The sequence below is a fragment of the Rhinolophus sinicus genome, linkage group LG12 (assembly GCF_036562045.2).
Source record: "Rhinolophus sinicus isolate RSC01 linkage group LG12, ASM3656204v1, whole genome shotgun sequence".
Taxonomy (NCBI): domain Eukaryota; kingdom Metazoa; phylum Chordata; class Mammalia; order Chiroptera; family Rhinolophidae; genus Rhinolophus; species Rhinolophus sinicus.
Genome location: NC_133761.1, coordinates 25,317,004 through 25,335,867, shown reverse-complemented (window position 1 = coordinate 25,335,867; position 18,864 = coordinate 25,317,004). Strand labels below are relative to the sequence as shown.

Here is an 18,864-nt window from a genome sequence, read left to right as displayed (position 1 = left end):
AAGATATACCTGTTGCTTAGGCAGGAGAAATGCTACTGTTCCTGTTAGTGAAAAAAAAGATAAAAATTCTCATTGAACTCTTACTACAGCAGGAAGTATCCTCACTATCTTTATAGTAAATACAGATTCTAATTTCAAAATGCTATTTTTTTACACTGTCCTTGAAAGTAATGGTGTACCAACAAAATGCAAATTAATAAAAGCAGTTATGTACAAGGCCAGAGCAATCCAACACATCTGATGATGTGTCTTAACTGAGGGGTAGGTGCTAGATTATAAACTCTAGATTTTAGATGATAGAGTTAAGATTTTACATTTTAGAATGCTTCTCAATAGAATTTTCTGCAATGATAGAAATGTTCTATACTTGTGTTGTCAGTATGGTCGCCGCTAGTCAAATATGGCTGTTGAGCACTTGAGATGTGACTAGTGAGGAACTGAATTGAGGAATCTGGATTCTAGATTCTGTATCTCATTGCCCAGTATGGTAGCAACTAAGCACATGTGGCTATTTTAGTTTAAAATAACTAAAGTGAAATTAAAAATTCAGTTTTCAGTTTCTCTAAGTCACATTTCAGGTACTGAAAACCCACCAGGCTAGTGGCTACCATATTAGACAGTGCGGGTAGGAAACAGTTCTGTTATTGCAGAAGGTTTCACTGGACAGCAGCATTGTAGAGCAGTGGGTCTCAACTCTGATGTGAAGCCTCACCTCTAGCATCAGATCTAGAAGGTCTGACAGTAATAAAAAAATATATCTAAATCAAAATCTTTAAATGTAGGACTTCAACCAGTTTTAAGTTTCTCAGGTGATTCAAATGTGTAGGGAGGATTAAAAACCACTGACTATTTTATTTTCCTTTATTGTTTCTCCCAGTTATTCAAATTACTGAGTCTCGATGAGTTCAGCAGGTCTTATTTTGTTTTGTCTTGATTTTTCCTTCGCAAGTATTTTGGGCATGCACCTGTTTTATGATTCAGTTTAAGAAAAGAGGTACGTGTTTAAATTATATGTCAACTTCTGGATAGGATTGAGACCTTACGAAAATTGAGGTGACAGTGAAAAGCTCCTGAAAGGAAAGCCTTGTTGATCTGCTTGAGAGAGACATGGTGAAGAAAATATCTTGATGTATTTGCTTTTAGTTTTTAAATAAGAAATATATGTGTGTGTGTGTGTGTGTGTGTGTGTGTGTATATATATATATATATATATATATATATATATATATAAGCATATGCAATTTTTTGGTAAAACTGATGTATGCTAACAATAAAGAAGTCATACATTTTAGAGATTAAAGTTTAAAAGCCACCTCCAGCCCAACCATCCAGAGATGTTATTAATATTAGGGTAGGCAATACTGCCAAGATTTATTCTATGTATATACACATATGGAATAATGGACAGATCATTGGAAGGAAGGAGTGACTGAAAGATATTCATTTGCCATTACAAAGTATTTCCTAAAACGTGTCTAAGGTTATGCAGATTCTGAAAAAAATATTAAGAAGTTGGTATTATTGTAACATTCTTGCTTCAGTTTTAGGTTGGATATATTTCACTCTCTGAGATGTTAGATTTCTTCTCCCCATCTCCTGATATTTACTCATATTATGTTTACATTTTTCATATTTGTAACATTCAGATAGTTTTCAACTACATTTTTATAAGTTCTTATTGTTCAGTGCTCCCCTCTGTCCTTTTGTCATGTCTTCTTCATTCCTAAAGTTTTTTATTTTGATACAGTAGGCACAGTTTCAGCTTTGTGACATTTAATAATGGTTTAGTAAAGAAGTTTTAAGAAAGCAAGACTGTTTATTCTTTCCCCTAGTATGACTTACTTTTTATTCATGAGTACTTAAAGAACTCTTCCTTTATTTTCCAGGCACTAGAATTTAACCAGGAGCGGAAAAGAGAATGACCAGATTTGTGTGCATGTGTGTGTGTATGTGTAATACTCTTTTAGGAATCACATGTCTTTTCTAGGATCCATGTCCTTGGATAAACCACTATACTACATGGAACAGCCCTAGTCTTGAGCTAGAGGGAAAAAAGAACTAGGACGTATAACGTTGGGTTTTAACAGTTCTACCTGGAAGCCTCATCATTTCTGTTCATGTTTCATTGGGAAAGCACGTCACATGGACATGTCTGACATTAATCGGATGGTGCTGTATATTTTATGTTCTTCCTCAGGGAGGAATACAGGATATTTGTAACAGTAATGTAGTCTATCACAATGACTACTATAGAAAGCAGTTATGTTAGTTTGGCCGGTTTGAAAATCACTAGTGTTACTGTCGCAAGTAGGGAATAGTATAGAGAAGTCCATTTCTTTTGTCAGTCTTTCAGTCTGCAAGTTTGATCCTTTCAAAAGCTCTATTAATGGTGCTTTTCAGATTTTTTGTGCATGCAAATCAATCGTGACTCAGTAGTTCTGGAGTGAAGCCTGAGAGTCTGCATTCACAAGAAGCTGCCAAGTGCTGCCAATGCTGCTGGTCCTTGGAACACAGCTTTATGTGCAAGGCTCTATGGCACTTTATATCATGGGCCTTTCCACTGAGAAGCAAGCACACAAATAAATAAAATCCTTGGCTATAGAGGAAAGGGGCACTAAAGGGGAACAACTAATGGATAGGCGATCAATAGGTTTATGAGATATTACCAAATACAAGGAAAGATGAGCATTGAGAAGGAATTAATTGGATGCTTCACCAAGATCAAATAAAACAAAATTGATAAAGCCACTTAGCTTATTCTCCTCTGCCAAAGTATATTTAGTGAACTAGGAAGAGAGAAACCAGCGCAGTGCATTATGGGATCAATAGGAGGTGATGGGGTCAAAACAGTGAAAGTAGACTCTTATTTCCAAAAGTTCAAAAAAATAAGCAGAGAAGGATGTTTACAAAGTTGAAGAAAAATGGAGTGTTTTTTCATGTTTGTTTTGCTTATGGATAAGGAGTCAATAGCAAGTGAAAGGTTGAAATTACAGGCTTTTTTTTCTACGCTACCTCACTGAAGGGGAGCCAGTTAATTAGAAAAGCTGTAATCAGTGTATCTTTTTTAGTTTAGAAGATACTTTTAAAGTTTTAAAATCTATATTGTGTTTGAAAATATTGACTCCCAGATCAGTATTTTTTTTGTCAGCTGCTACCAAAACTATCCTAGTCAATTATAACGTGGATCTTTTAGTATATTAAAACTGGATTTCACAGTTTTCATTCTTGGTTTCCAGGCTTTCTTTCTACAGTTTGCCTTTCCTATTATATTACCAAAAGTGATCTTTACTGTAAATTTTTGATACTGCTTTATCAATTCTCTGCTTAAAAATATTTTGGAGCTACGGTGTCTGGTAATAGCAAGCTAGATCATTCAGATTGTTCTACTGAGAACAATTTAAAAAGGTGGGCCAAAACAAAACATTTTTATTGAGGGTTTCAGAAAGCTAGTTGATATGACTAGATTTGGATCTGAATGAGAACAGAGAATAAGGAAGGAATGGCTCCAGTGTAGAATTGTTCTTTCCCTGGGAGAGATGTTGATTTCAGAAGCAGCAACTGAGAGATAAAAGGGTGCTTTTAACAACTATGGATATAAGAGGACAGGGACAGAGTTCAAGACTTAAGACAGGAGAGGGGTGAACTCTTCTTAAGTAGGACTCCAAAATCCTATACCCTAGGGTTCAGAAAAACTGAAGTAGTTAGGCTCTTGTAGAATGGTAGCTCAGCCTCAAGTTTTCATTCCTGTAACTTCATTAACAAGATCTGGTATTGGTAGTGTCCTTGGGTATTTGGCAGAAGCAAGCGTTAATATTTTCTGGATAAACATTACTTTCTATGTGGCAAATTCTGTCTACACATATAGTATCCGTTACACAAAATATAATTAGACATATGACAAGACATCAGAAACAACAGAGATTACAAACAGACCCACAGGAACTCTGGGTATATAGTTATCAGATTTAAAGTAGCTGTGTTGAGAATTTTGAGTTAATTTTGTACGAATATACAAATTATATAAAAGAAAAATGGATATTCTAGTACTGAAATATGTAATCCTCCAAATTAGGACCTTTGTGGATGAATTTAACTGCAAATTAGCCACCACAGAAGAGAGAATTAGTGAATTGAAACATAAGTCGGAAGGAAATATCCAGAATAAAGAGAGACAAAAGAATGGAAAATATAAGAAAGGGTAAGCTTAGTACAAGATACAATGAGAAATTCTAAGGTATGTATACTTGAGCCCCCAAAGGAGACGAGAGGGAGAATGGGCCAGAAGCATTGTTTAATGATAGAATGACTGAAAACTTCAAAGCTTTAATTCACAGATCCAAGCATCATTATAAACCCCTAGTGGAATCAATACAAATCCCACCGAAGATGAAAAATCTTAAAGGCAATCAGAATAAATAATGAATGGGGTAGCAATAACACTGACAGTTGATTTCCCAACTGAAACACTGGGCAGTAAAATTCAGGGGAAAATACCTACCAGTCTAGAATTCTGCCCTATGAAATTACCCAAAGATGCCATAGAAATGATAAATATGGGGACAAAACTAAATAAATGTTCACTGTCTATAAAAATAATGTCTTATAGTGTTTTATACACATACATGTAATTATGTAATAATAGTTGCATGTAGATCTTGGCAAAGACACACAGTTTTCTGTTTTTTAATTTAATTGATTAATTAATTAGATTCAGGTGTACAAAACAACATAATGATTAGATATTTACAGCCCTCAAAAGTGAACCCCCCCAAGTCTTCTACCCGTCTGACTTCGTACATAGCTATTACAATACATAGCTATTACACAGTCTCCCCCATCCCTTAACCCCCTTCCATCTAGCCAGTATATTCCCTATGTTGTACTTTACATCCCATGAATATATATACAAGGAGTGCCAAAAAAATGTATACACATTGTAATACCCAATATATGCTGATAACAAAAGATGAATGCAAGTCACGTTTGACTTCTGCAATTACAATCTTTTAAGTGAACATCATAGTACACATTGCTACCGTAATTCAATTCAACTTCCAAAAGTAATGCATAGATAACATCTCTTAAAATGCGTATAGATTTTTTTGGCACCCCGGTATATATATTTAATTATAGTTGACATTTAATATTATTCTATACCAGCTTCAGTTGCACAGCATAGTGGTCAGGCATCTACAGTCTATGCAGTGGTCCCCATAAGTTCAGTACCTATCTGGCACCCTACATAATCTTTACAACATTATTGATTATATTCCCCACACTCTATTACATGTACCCATGACTATTTTGTGACTAACAATTTGTACTTTCTAATCCCTTCACGGTCTCCCCCATCCCTTACCCCCCTTCCATCTAGCCACTCTCAGTTTTTTTCTCTATCTTTGAGTCTCTTTCGGTTTAAAGCACAATTTTCAGTATCTTTGTATTATTGTCCAGGGAAAGGATAAAAGTACTACTTAATATTAGACTGAGATGAGTCAGTAATTCAAGCTGTAATCTCTGGGATGACCACAACAGAATTGATAAAGAATGTGTAACTTCCAAATACATGAGAGGAAAGCAGGAAATTAATAAATAATATTCAATTCAAGAGAAAACAAGAAAGGAGAGTAACAGCAGGCAGATGAATAGAAAATAGAATAGATTAAAAAGGTCTTGCTTTAGAGACACATTAAAGAAGAAGGATTAAAAAAAGGTTGAAAGTAAAAAGGAAAAGCAAACACTAATGGAAAGAAAGTTGGTATAATTATGTTAATATGTGACAGAGCAGACTTTAAGACATAAAGTATTCTGAGGAGATGTTCAATTTACCAGGAAGATACAACAATTCTTAATTTGTATGAACTTAGTATCATGGTCTCAAAATACAGAAAGCAGAGAGACACTTAGAAGGAACCAAAAAACTCACAATCGTAGTGGGGGATTTTAATAACCTCTATCAGAGATTTGAAGAATAACAATACAACCAATATGGATATGAAAGATTTGAACAACACAATCAGCAAACTTGACCTCATGCATATAGAGGTAAATAAATATGTGTGCGTCTATGCATACACATACTAGCACATAAACACATATGACACTACGCTACAGTATAGAATATATGTTCTTTTCAAGCACATATGGAACATTTACTAAATTTACATGTGATCATAAATTAAGTTTCAACAAATTTCAAAGGTTTCAACTATTTCATTTTCTTTCAACACAGTGCAATTAAGCTAGAAATCAATAACCGAAAGATAAATTTTAAAAGTTGTCATATGTGGCAAATTAAGCAATATTCTCTAAATAGCAAAATAAGAAATTAGAGAAGTCATAAAATATTTTTGACCAAATTATTAAAACACGGACTATCAAGACTTGTAGGAATCCATTTAGGTGGAAATTTATTGCTTTAGATGACACATACTAAGTTTCTGATTCTGATGATGATGGAGTAAATTCTAACTCCCCTTGCTCTTTCCCCTATACCAAAATAATTGTATCTCAGGGAAAGTCTTACACATTCATTCGTTTATCTGCCAAATATTTATTGAATATCTACTGTCTGCCAGGCATGTCAAGTGCTAGGTATACACCTAGCAGGGTTCCCCAACTTGACAGGATTGACATTTTGGGTCAGATAATTCTTTGTTGTTGGGGGACTTTGATTGCATTGTTTAGTACATGATGTTTACCAGCATCCATGGTCTGTACTCACTAGATGCCAGTAGTACTCCCCCAATTATGATAAACAAAAATGTGCCTCAGTTTCATCAGTTGTAAAATGGGGCTAATAATACTTGTTTTATAGGTTTGATGAATTAGATAATAAATGTGTGAAGTACTTAGAACAGTATCTGGCATATACTAGGCACTTGATAAAGTTGAACTATTACTTTGATCATTAAATAAATCGCCAATATGTATTTCTAAACTGTAATAAATTTTCTGAGGAAGAAGAATAGGACTTCTCTCTGTACTCCCAGTTTAGATTCATATTTGTTGACAACTGTCTTTAAAAATGCATTATATTACTACAAAGTTACCCAATAATAGTTTGCAATAGGTAACAACTGTGGTCACTTTTATTTAACTCTGAAATATTGTGAGTACATGATTGTATTTTCGTATTGATAGAAGCGAATGATCAGTTTATTTCATTGTGCTCTGGTACTTGTATTTATGAATAAGTGTTTTAATATTGCTTATTAAAGTTTAGAACTATAATAGATAAAAATTATTACAAAATGCTTTATAATTTTAAATTATTAAAGTGAATAGTTTTAATTCATTTCAAGTTTTAAACTGTGGAAAGCTGGTATATTAGTTTTTTCCCTCTGAACTGCACTCCATGGTGAACTCTTGAAAATGATAGAGCAATTGAAAACTTCATTGTGATTGAATGTTTAATGAACTCTTGGGATATTATGAAACACAGATTTTCATGAAAAACTAATTGGCAAAGTAGGTGTAGACTAATGGTTACTCCTAAAGCCAATTAAGGAGGCATATGTATTATTAGTTAAAAATAATCTGTAATTGTATTTTGTATTGCTTAAGTTTAAATTTTAAAGTAGGATGTTTTTGACTCCCTACGCTGTTTATGAAATTGAAATAAATTACTATTTAAAACTTTATTTTAAAATAGTTCTACTATTTTTTCATAAGAAAATCAGATTTAAATATATGCTTACCATTTTGTATTCCCACCATTAATGTAGAAGAACGCCTCTTTTTCTACAGCCAAAAAGTATATAGTCAAGCTTTTGAGTTTTTACCAGCCTGTTAGGTGAAAAATGGTATCTCAGTGTAGTTTAAATTTGCATTTCTCTAATTATGAGTTAGATTGAACATATTTTTATATGCTAAGGTCCATTTTTACATCCTCTTGTGACATCTGAGTTTTCATCTTTTTCCCTCCCTCAGTTTTCAAGAGTTCTTTAAATATTTCAGATATAAAAATTGGATCTATATCCCCATATACAGAAGGTGCCAAAAAATGTATACACATTTCAGGAAAGGAAAACATTGTATTAAAATTGTAATACTAAATATATACTGATAACAAAAGATGGAATACAAGTTATGTGTATACATTTTTTTGGTACCCCCCTGTATATATATCTTCTCCTAGAGTTGTAATGGATAAACCATAATTCTTTGTCCACTTTATGGAAAATTAATGACAATTTATAAGAATCGTGGTAGTTCTGGATATAGTTCAAGCTGTTGCTTTACACATAGTTCATTCAAACTGAATGCTTGTCATGTGTCAGGCCTTTTGTTAGGCTTCCAGAAGGCACTGTGGAACAAAGCCAGCAGTGATGTTTTGGAGGTTACAGTTTAGTGGAAGAGATTTAAAAAGAAACTTAAATTGTGCCACCTGCTATAAAGGAGATACAAAGATGCTATGTGGTTAATAACAGACTTGCGCTAGTTAGCCTGGGTGATCAGGAAGGTTTTAGGATAAGTTTTTTGAGCATTACACAGCTAACTGACTTTTGGGATTCAAACTTGATTATTAATATTATATTTATTGTCATTGCTTCATTAGAACCATTCACCTAAATAAGCTAATTAGGTACATATAAACAAACTCTAGTGTGGTCAAAATGTCAAGATTGGATAGAGGGAGACCAATGCAATATGTATTTTTTCGATTATTTGGGTTTAGGTAGAACTTTTTTTTCTTTTATAAACTATTGTTTTAATCTTATAAAATGTTGAGAATAAATATAGCATTTTGCTATGTTTGCTGTCTTAACTTAGTTTTGAGTTTTTAAATTAGTTCTGTAGAGATTGATTTTAATCATTTTAAATTGTTTAGATAGTGGTACAGTTGTTGTTTAGTGCAGTTGTTGTTACATGAAGTATAGATGAGAAAGTCAACACTAATGCAAAATTAAACTGAAACAGATACCATAATCTTCATAATAACAATATATTCAAGTAAGATGTCTTCATAAGTGAAAAATAGTTGACACTTTATCTGAAATCACATGAACAAAAGTGTGTTTATATATGAAAGCATACTTAATTTAATTCACGGTTTGTAAATAGGAATTTAATAATTTAAAATAATCCCATAGAGAAAACTTCATCTTTAATTCTGATTGTACAAATAGAGACATTTTCTCCTGTGAGGACCAATATTACATTTTTTATAACTTGGTTTGGTTAATAATAATAAATATATATGTATCTTCAGATATAACTTATACTTGGGTTAGATGTGTTGAAAGAAATGACCCATAATTTAGTGTTTTTTTAACTTCCTTTTTATTAGGCTATTTACTTTTTTAGAAATAAGATCTTTATTTTATTGCCAGCAGTGCTAGTGATGACAGTTATATTTTGAATTGACTTCCAATTATTAGTGTTTGATGGTGGTCAGTTTCTACAGCAAGCAGGGAGGATGTTCATTTCCTTTTTTTGAGAGTTGGTTGTATTTTATTTAGAGCAAAGAATCCCTGGTAACAAGCTGTATTACTAGTGAATCTAGTAGATACCAGCCCACTGAGCTCTGTTTAGCAATCTTTGACATTACCCTTAAAGGAAAATGAATTTAATAGGGGTTTTGCCTAATTTTTTTTTTTTTTTTTTCAGACACTGGCCAAAAGAAGACCCTAGACAAGAAAGATGGGAGACGAATGTCTTTTCAGAAACCTAAAGGGACTATTGAGTATACTGTAAGTTGCTTGCTTTTGTAAAAGCTGATTTATCTTTGCAGTAGTCTTTATGTAAGACATTCTTTATTTATACTATAAATGAGACAGGGGTTGTTAATTGCCTTGTATTAGAAATCTATACTACACTTTGATAACTGTTGTATTAATAATAATACTTAACTTTTTAATTGTATTTTAGGATTTTTATTCCTTAAAGAGAAATTAAGTGTGATACAAAGATAGTTATTCCAAAAAATTTAATTTGATATTCATGCTAATTTATTAGGTGTCAAAGTTCCTGTGCTATAATAATTTTTATTCGACTATTTACTTTTTTAGAGATAAGATCTTCATTTTAGTCCCAACAGTGCTAATGATAATGAAAATGGCAGATAGAATATTTGAAAGATAAATTGAAATTAATCTTCCAGAATAACCTCTCACATTAGATTATTTGTACTGATTTATAGCTGATTCTTTAGCTCTGAAAATGGAGCTTCTTTCTGTCTTCTTGAAATGAGCCTCATACCTCCCTGAAGTAAGCTTTTCACATTTTTGGTTACTGTGGAAAAGTGAAGTGAGAAATCATCTTCAGTCTGGTGTGCTGCTTATCTGATTAAATGTAAATATCGTTTATTTAGATAATGTTAACCTGTTATAAAACAGTTATTTTAACAGCATAACTTGGCGTTATTTTGTGTTTTTCTAATATAATATATAACTGTATTAAGAAAATAAAAATTTTAAACAATTTATGCATTTGTCATCATGAAACCGTCCAGTCTTAGTTTGAATCTTGATTATTTTCCATGAATCTTTCAAATTGAACAAGTTATCAAAACCTTGAGTTACTCTTTAGTTTTACATATTGTATGATTGACAATTTGAGATTTTAAGTATTTTTAAAAAGTTAGGAACCAGATCATTTACAGTAGAATTATATTTACTATCCAAAGAGTCTCTTCTTAAAGCATATTATAAACTTAAATTGAGTGTGCTTGTGCTTTCTCTGTGTGATTGAGAAATTGAGAAAATAAGTTCAAATGGTAAAGTACTAGGTAATGTAATTTGATGTATTCATTAGTGTTTATTAAGGCACAAGATTATAGACATGAAGCGTAAGATGTTATCTATACATATAATCATGTGATTGTGCAAAATTGTTAGTTTTGAATTCAGGAGTTTACCATTATTTTTTTGTAATTCTATAAAACTTGTGTTATCTGTAGCAAAATTAAATTCAAATTAATAACCATTATTTTTTGGGGAAAGTTAATGGAAGCTTTAATTATTTTTTTTCCTTAATATTATAAATGACCTTTGGAATATAATCACATATTGACCAGAAAAGTTATAAAACATCCTGTAGCAGGTCTTTGTTTAGTGTTTTTTAAAATTCATTTCTTAATCCTTTGTTTATTCCCTATGTCAAATCCTAAAAGAAATAAACAAATATAATTGTAAAACTAAGATATTACTGTCTTATATTCTATTCTTACAATTTTTACAATCTTCATAAAACATCTTTATATAAAATATGTATACAACATGATTTTTGTATTTAGGAAAAAAATAGATATCCCTATATTTCTTTTAAAATAAAACTTTTAATATTTCAGTGTACTCTCAAAATTGGTTTACTCTAAAATAGTTATGACCTAGCTTAAATGTATTTCCAGACCACCTAAATGTAGTATAAATTAATCTTGTACTTTAGATAGCTTTAAAGTTAAAATTGTATGTATGTACACTTATATATACATATATGCATACACATACTGTTTTTAATTGTAAAATCACTTTCAGTAGGAATCAAAAGTAGACCTTGAAAATGCTATACATTATCATCTTCTTCCTTATTAATTTAATATTCCTGTACCTTTCACCTGAAAGAGCCTTCTTTCAGTGAGGATCTGTGAATGGATAATCAGGCAGTGTCTGAAAAGTCGTATTGCACACTCATTCCTGGTGGTTGAGCTATCGATAAATTATTAGGTTGACTGCTATTTTCTGTCAGCACTTTGAATAGTAATCCATTGTCTTATGTCCCTCTGTTGCCTTTTTATTTTTGTTCATTTCTAGATAGTCTTTATTTCTGTTTTTTGTTTTTCTTTTGTTTTGTTTTGTTTGTTTTTGAACTTTCCTTGTCGTTACAGTTCTGCGGTGCCACTATGATAAGTCTAGTTTCAGACAAATTTTTATTTATCTTGCTTTTTTGTGTGTCTTCGGTCTAAGGAATTAGGTCATTCATAAATTCTGGAACATTGTCAGCCATTATTTCTTTGATTATATCCTCTCCTCCTTTACTCTGTTTATTCTTGAAACTAATTGTGCTACCTTTTGCTATCATTCTGCTTCATTACCCTGTTGTTCTTAGCTATCATTTTGACTATCTTCCATCTTTTTTGCTGGCGATTTTACTCTTCTTAATTCCAAATGTGAGTGATCCCTTGTTTCTTTTCACTTTTCCATTTACATTCTGTTACTTGGAGAGCTTAAGAACTTTATACTCATAAACTATGTGGAGTGAGACCCACTGTTTTTTCTATTCCTACCTTGCTAGATTTCCTGCTATCACTTCGTATTTAACAAGTTATAGCAAAACTTACTAATTCTTTCTCCATGCTTGCCCCATGCTTGATTTTCTTATTTCCATTCCCTTTAGTCTTTTCTTCAGGTTGGAATTTTAGGACTGAGCATCAGTTGCTCATTAACTTTGTTCCCCTGACCTACTACTCCTAGCCACCATCATCACAACACCATTCAATCCGTGAGTTGTCTTCTCTTTTGTCTTACTGAAAATCTTATACTTTAATCGCTTTTTTTTTTACTTTTTTATTACCTTAAACTTGATCTACTGCAGTAGTATTACACTGACTTTGATGCATCCATTCTCCTGTTTATTAATCCTAGACCTGTTACCACTAATCTAAGATGCTACTGGGACCATAGAACTTCCTTGTTTTATAACTATTAGTGTTTTTTATTACCTTTATCACCTCTTTTAATGGGATCATTGTGAGGATGAAATGTGTGATAATTAATATGAAAGTTCTTTGTAAACTTAGATGTTACTGCAAAATAGAATTTGTTTACAGAAACCTTTTACATATAATTATCTCAGTAAGGTAGGTGATATATCATCTCATTGTATAAATAGGGAGGTTTGCACAGAGGAAAAAGTGGAACTAGATTATTAACCCATGTATTTGGCTTAGATTTGATTTTCCAATTTTATATATATATATATATATGTCAACTTTTCCTGACTTTCAGTCTTCTGTAGCCTAATTCTAAATGCCTGTTTATTCTCATTCTTTTTTGAGATGTAACTCTAATTACTCACCTTCCTAAAATCCTAAATTCATGAGTGTACTATGGATGATTTAGGAGGAAGAGACAGTACCCCACAAATGTGTTTTGTACTTTTCTGTCTCCGAATGTGTCATTTCTAAACTCTTCTTCACTTTGAATGTTCTCTCCCTTCTATCTGCTTCTCAAATTCTTGAAATCCATTCTTCCATATCTTGTTTTAAAGCATGTCTATAAAGTTTTTCCCGAATAATTTAAAGCAAATATAGTGCTGTATTTATACTCAACTTCTATTATATTCATTGTTTCATTTATATAATGTTTCTTGTCTTATTTTTGCAATTAGATTGTAAATCTCTTATGCGCTAAAACCACTTCGTTGCACTTAATTTTGTTTGTTACAGAGCTCTTATAATGCATTATGTGTAGAGGACTCAAAGGAATATATTGACTGATAAAATGACTTTTTCTTTCAGGATAATTGGCAAAATCCTCTGATTTAAGATGTCTATAAATATGATCATTAAAATATACTAATGATTCAGAAAGGTGTTGTTCAACTTTGGTTCAAATGTTTTCTAATTTATCCATTTAAATGGCAGAATCTACATAAAGATCATTAGGAATAGCAATTTAAGTTTAAAACTGGCAGGCATGTACTTTGCTAAAATAAATTTAGTATTTTTCTAGAACTTACGTGTTTTAGGAACTATTTAAATGAATAAATATTTCGTTGTTTTAAAATCTTTGTAAAATAAAAATCGCTTGTTTATGTTTTGTAAATTATATTTTATATTTTGAAATTGCTAGAACCCATAGAGGCTCACATGTAATTGTGATGTGTTATGATATGGCATGTACTCTATAGCATAATAGGTTGAGACCACTTGCTAACAAATCACAAAATTTGTCAAGTTATCCTATCTCCAAAGATGGAAATACTACTTCTTAATCAAATGTAAGATTGGTTTGTAAACATGTTAATGATAATTAAACCTTAATAATTCAGTTTTTCTGTTTGAATAGATTAAAATAATTTATTTTTTCTTTTAAACAGGTTGAATCAAGGGATTCGTTGAATAGTATAGCCCTGAAATTTGATACAACGCCAAATGAACTTGTTCAACTAAATAAGTTATTCTCCCGAGCAGTTGTTACTGGACAGGTATCTTTTTTTAATGCCTTTGTATAGAAGTATTAAGTAGCAAGACAGAAAGTATTCATTTCAGCATAGCTAATGATACAGGAAATTTAAGAATACTTTTATTCATGCTTTGAACAAATCATATTTGCTCCAGAAGAGAAAATTAACTGTCATTTACATCCATATGATTTTTTCTTAATACACATTGCAAATAATTGTGAATTGTCTTTTCAAATATAGTTTTAAAGCACTTTTTAAAATATTCAAAGCAGTACACGTACATGATAAAAAATTCAGACATCTTTAAAGGTAAGTTATCCTATCTCAGACTTCTAGTTTCATTTTCCACAAGCAATCACAGTTACCAATTTATGTCCCCTTTCAGAAACATTTTAGCCTTTTCTTTAAGTTTAACTTTGATTTTGGAAAATGTTTTAGATAAGCACAGCTCAGTTTCAGCCTTTTTCGTATGTGTAGCGTTGCACTGTATTGATATATTTCAGTTTATCTAGGCACAGTAAGCTTTAGACTGTCTCTACTCTTTTGCTATTGTAAACATTGCTGTAGGGAACACTTTTGTACGTATCTCGTTTCCTTTATACACAAATACATCTATAAAGTCCTAAAAGTAACATTACTGCATTAAAGGATATCTACATTTTAAATTTTGCTAGCTATTGCCAAATTGTCCTTTAAGAACTCCCACATTATATAAGAATTATTGTTTCCCCATCCTATTCCTCACAGTACATATTATCAAACCTTTCTAAATTGAATTGAAATGGGTTTTTAACATATTGTGGTAATAAATGTTCTTTTAATCTGAAGATTTTTCTTTTTTCTTTTTATTGCTGAAGGTCATTGTTAATGGCACTTGCTGATATAAGCACCATCTGATTCTTAATAGTTCAGTTTGTGTGAATGTTTACTTCCAGGTTTTATATGTTCCGGATCCTGAATATGTCTCCAGTGTTGAGAGCTCTCCATCTCTAAGCCCCATAAGTCCCCTGTCACCAACATCATCTGAGGCTGAATTTGATAAGAACGCTGTAAGTGTCCCTACTTTTCAAAGATAGCTGTGAAGAAATCTCATTGTATATGTACGAGGTGTGATCAAATAATATGGTGAATGTTTAAATAAAAAAAATTGTTGTAGTAAAAGACACATTGCCACTAATCCCCCTCACTCTGAACACAACTTATCCCATCAGACCACTTTCTGAAGGAGTTCTGTAAGTCCTCTTTCGTGAGTGTCTTTAGTTGCGCTGTTGTGGCTGCCTTGATGTCCCAAATCATTTTGACTTTGGGGAAGAGCCAGAAGTCGCACGGTGCCAGATCTGGTGAATAGAGTGGATAAGGACACATCGTAATGCTTTTATTTGACAGAAATTGCCATACCAGAAGTGATGTGTGACACAGATTATTATCATGATGTAGGATGATTTACATTAAAACACACCTTCTTCTCCACTGTAGCTCACAACCACCGATTGCAACGAACAGGTAGAAAGTTGTCACACACTGTTACTAAGGTTCAACACGCCGCTTCCCCTATTAAAGATCCCTTCCTTTCCGTTGGATGGCACTCGGCCGCAGCATTTACCCTATTGTTTGATCACACCTCGTTATATCTCATCATGCTTTTGTATCCTACTCAGACTATTGTTAGAACAAAATTTTACCTTTTTATTTTGTTACTTAACTGTGTAAATCCCAGTTTCTAATGTGAAACATTCTTATTAAACAAGATAACTTAAATTGATTTATTAGTGGTGGTGGTGTTGGTCCAAAGTTTCAGCAACTCTCTCTTATAAATACCATATAATTAACTACAGAAGAAGTTTTACCTAACAAATATAATAGTATCGTAAGTCCATGTTCAATTTGATTTTTATTTCAGGTTCTATGAATATTTATATAGTGCTTAGAACTCTTGAGTTCATTTTTAACACATTGCCTTTTAAAAAATAATTTATCATCTTAGTCTCTCTTCTAAGTATTAACTCCAAGTAATAAATAGTGGATTAATTTAGCATTTTTAAGGAATGCATGTTCTATGTAAGTTACATTTTAAAAAAGAATTTCAAGAAACCAAACGTTATTTAATAATCTTGAATAAAATCTCTTCTGAAAAGAATTATATTTTTGTGCCTAAATTAATGCTAATCAGAATTGTCCATTTTCATATTGGCCTAATGATTATATTTACCTGTGAAAGACTATTCCTCCATTAAATGGCTTGACTCCTGTGGGAGATCCTTCTGTGTCACTCTGCTGACTTTAGGAGACATCTTTTTCTTTTCTGCCCCAATTTGCACTGAAAATGTAGTATACCAAATGGCACACTAGTAATAAATCATTTGTGTGTGTGTGTGTGTGTGTGTGTGTTTGTGTGTGTGTGTGTATGTGAAAGACAGAGACAGACAGAGAGACAGAGAGGGAGGAAAGTGGTGTCTTTTTCAAGTGATTATTAGTTGGATATCTTATTTGTGTAAAAATGACTATACATTGTACTTTAGAATGTAGGCACATGAAAGGAATATATTACACTTATCCTCTTTGATGAAAATGAAAATGAGATTCTAATGATAGGTGTTGCTGCACCAAATGATGCAAGAATACCTTCGTGAATATGGCCTTGCCATTTTCCCATGTGACTTCAAAAGCGATGTACTCATAAGGGGCAGTTCCAAAGGAGAGCCTTGTAGCCTTAGGTTAATTTAGCTTGTGTTTCAAACCCTAACACAGAATTTTGAGAAGCCTAGATTATAGCATCTTGCCTAACTGAAATCTGTGGGGCCCTTTTCTGTCCCTCAGCTTTACCCCAAATCTGCCTACCAACTGGCTTTATTGAAAACATGTGATCAAAGAGAAGAGAGTGCTAAAGCTCAAGAGAGCAACAAGACCAGGCCTCCTCCTACTTTAAAATGCTCTTTTCCTCACTTTTGTCATGTTGGTGAAAGAGGGGAAGAGAATAATAAAGCCATATGAATGACTTTTTAACCTGCTATTGAAGATGGGCCCAAAAGTATCCTCTAATATGACCAGTCATGAATAAATTGTTTCTCCCTGAGATCGTTCCAGAAAAAGGGTAAGAAATTTAAGAATTCTTGAAGTTCTCTTTACCTAGATGATAGCCCTCACCTGCTATCTGATTGTGGGCAATAGTTAGAAATAATTCTTGTGAACAAATACAAACTTGAGTTGTTTTTTTACATACAGAAACAGTCATTACTAGATCCCAAGATAATATTCCTATATAACATATAGAAATGCTTATATCTCAATATTGTAATAATTGGGTTTATGTCTCCCATTCTATTTATAAGTCCCTTAGAAGCAAAGATCTTATGTTTTATTAGATATAATTCATATTTGTATTAATTAATGTTTACTAGTATAATTATTATATGTTTCCCCAGAAATTGTTTATATTTCTAATAATCACCGATAGGTTTCCTTTGAATGTTCAACTTTGTTTTGGCTTACTTATGAGGCTATAATATTATGTTCCTATCTTTGGTAGCATAAAGGATCTCAGCAGCCTTTTGAATAACTTATTTTCACATAAAAATAATATCTTTGAGAATTTCAGGGTAAAACACATACTGACAAAGAAACATAGAAGGACATAGAACCAAAGTGAGAGTAAATAAAAAAATAGCTAAAATTTACTATGTGTCTTATACAACTCTAAGCTCTTTAAAAGCATTATCATTTATTCCTAACCTCAAACTTAAGAAATAAGCACGGGGCCTAGCTATCTTTGCTATCCCCTCTAGACCCATTCTTCACCCTTTTGTTTCCTCCTTTGGGCAGTAGATTACATCATTGGGTTCCCCTGACCTTGTGCTTCTTTGGTTTTGGTCTTTTGAGAGCATTGGTGGAAGAGGATAGGAGGGTGAGGGGGTGGGGGATATGTTTATTCTCCTAGCTCCCTCCCTACCCCTCCTTACAAGGTCACCCCAGAGTGACAACATTCTTCAGCATCTCATCTCTTCTCAGACAGAGGGCTTTCCACAGAGCCCTCTGTCTCTAGCTTTAGGCATCTTTCTCTCCCCCTATCTCTTTAAGTCTACAGGTGATAATTAAGCCTCTGTTGTTGTTCACCTGGATTTTCATTTTACACTGTATACCTTTGTAAATAGTTCCATTATTAAACTCTTAAAATCACTGTTTGTTGTGCCATCTGTTTCTTTCAGTACCTGACCAATACGGTATTTATTTTATAGATGAGGAAACTAAGGGAGAAAGGATAAATAACGTGTGTCTAAGGCCACTCAATTAACTAATAGCCAAGTTAGGATTCCACCCTGGTGGTCTGGGTCCAGAGCCCATGTTCTTCATTACCAATTTATAGCTGGAAATTAATACCTCAGAAACTATTGCTCAATAAATAATTGGACTCAAAGAAATAAGTAATATTTAATCCTTGTGAGTGTAGCAATAGTTGTCACTTTGCATTATCTTTTTATAATCTTTAAATCTAACATCCTTTTATAGCTAGGAACCTTTGTTTGTCTACCTCCTTTGGTTTCTCCTCTTTGCACCTTAAATTTACTCATTTTGCTAATGCAGTTGTAGGCTAAAACTACCTGTGTGACATAATTAGGATGAAATTCAGAGGAAAAATGTTTAAAGGTGAAAAATGAAATAATTTAAATAGTTTTTATTTATGTTTATATTAATATACTTCACTGAATGATAGTATATTCAGATAGTTATCTCTTTAAT

At 32.4% G+C, this 18,864-nt stretch overlaps 1 protein-coding gene across 9 annotated transcripts in view; it reads left to right on the top strand.

The window, feature by feature from the left end:
* Positions 1–18,864, top strand: part of OXR1 (oxidation resistance 1) — a 451,232-nt gene that overhangs the window by 379,595 nt on the left and 52,773 nt on the right. For 8 of the 9 annotated variants that reach the window (XM_074316799.1, XM_019750589.2, XM_019750593.2 and 5 more), the window contains 3 exons: positions 9,613–9,695; positions 14,044–14,151; positions 15,066–15,179. In XM_074316799.1, coding sequence (XP_074172900.1) covers positions 9,613–9,695; positions 14,044–14,151; positions 15,066–15,179 — 305 coding nt within the window. Of the gene's footprint in view, positions 1–4,164; positions 4,199–9,612; positions 9,696–14,043; positions 14,152–15,065; positions 15,180–18,864 lie in introns of those variants that run through there. The other variant, XM_074316801.1, reaches the window with a different exon arrangement.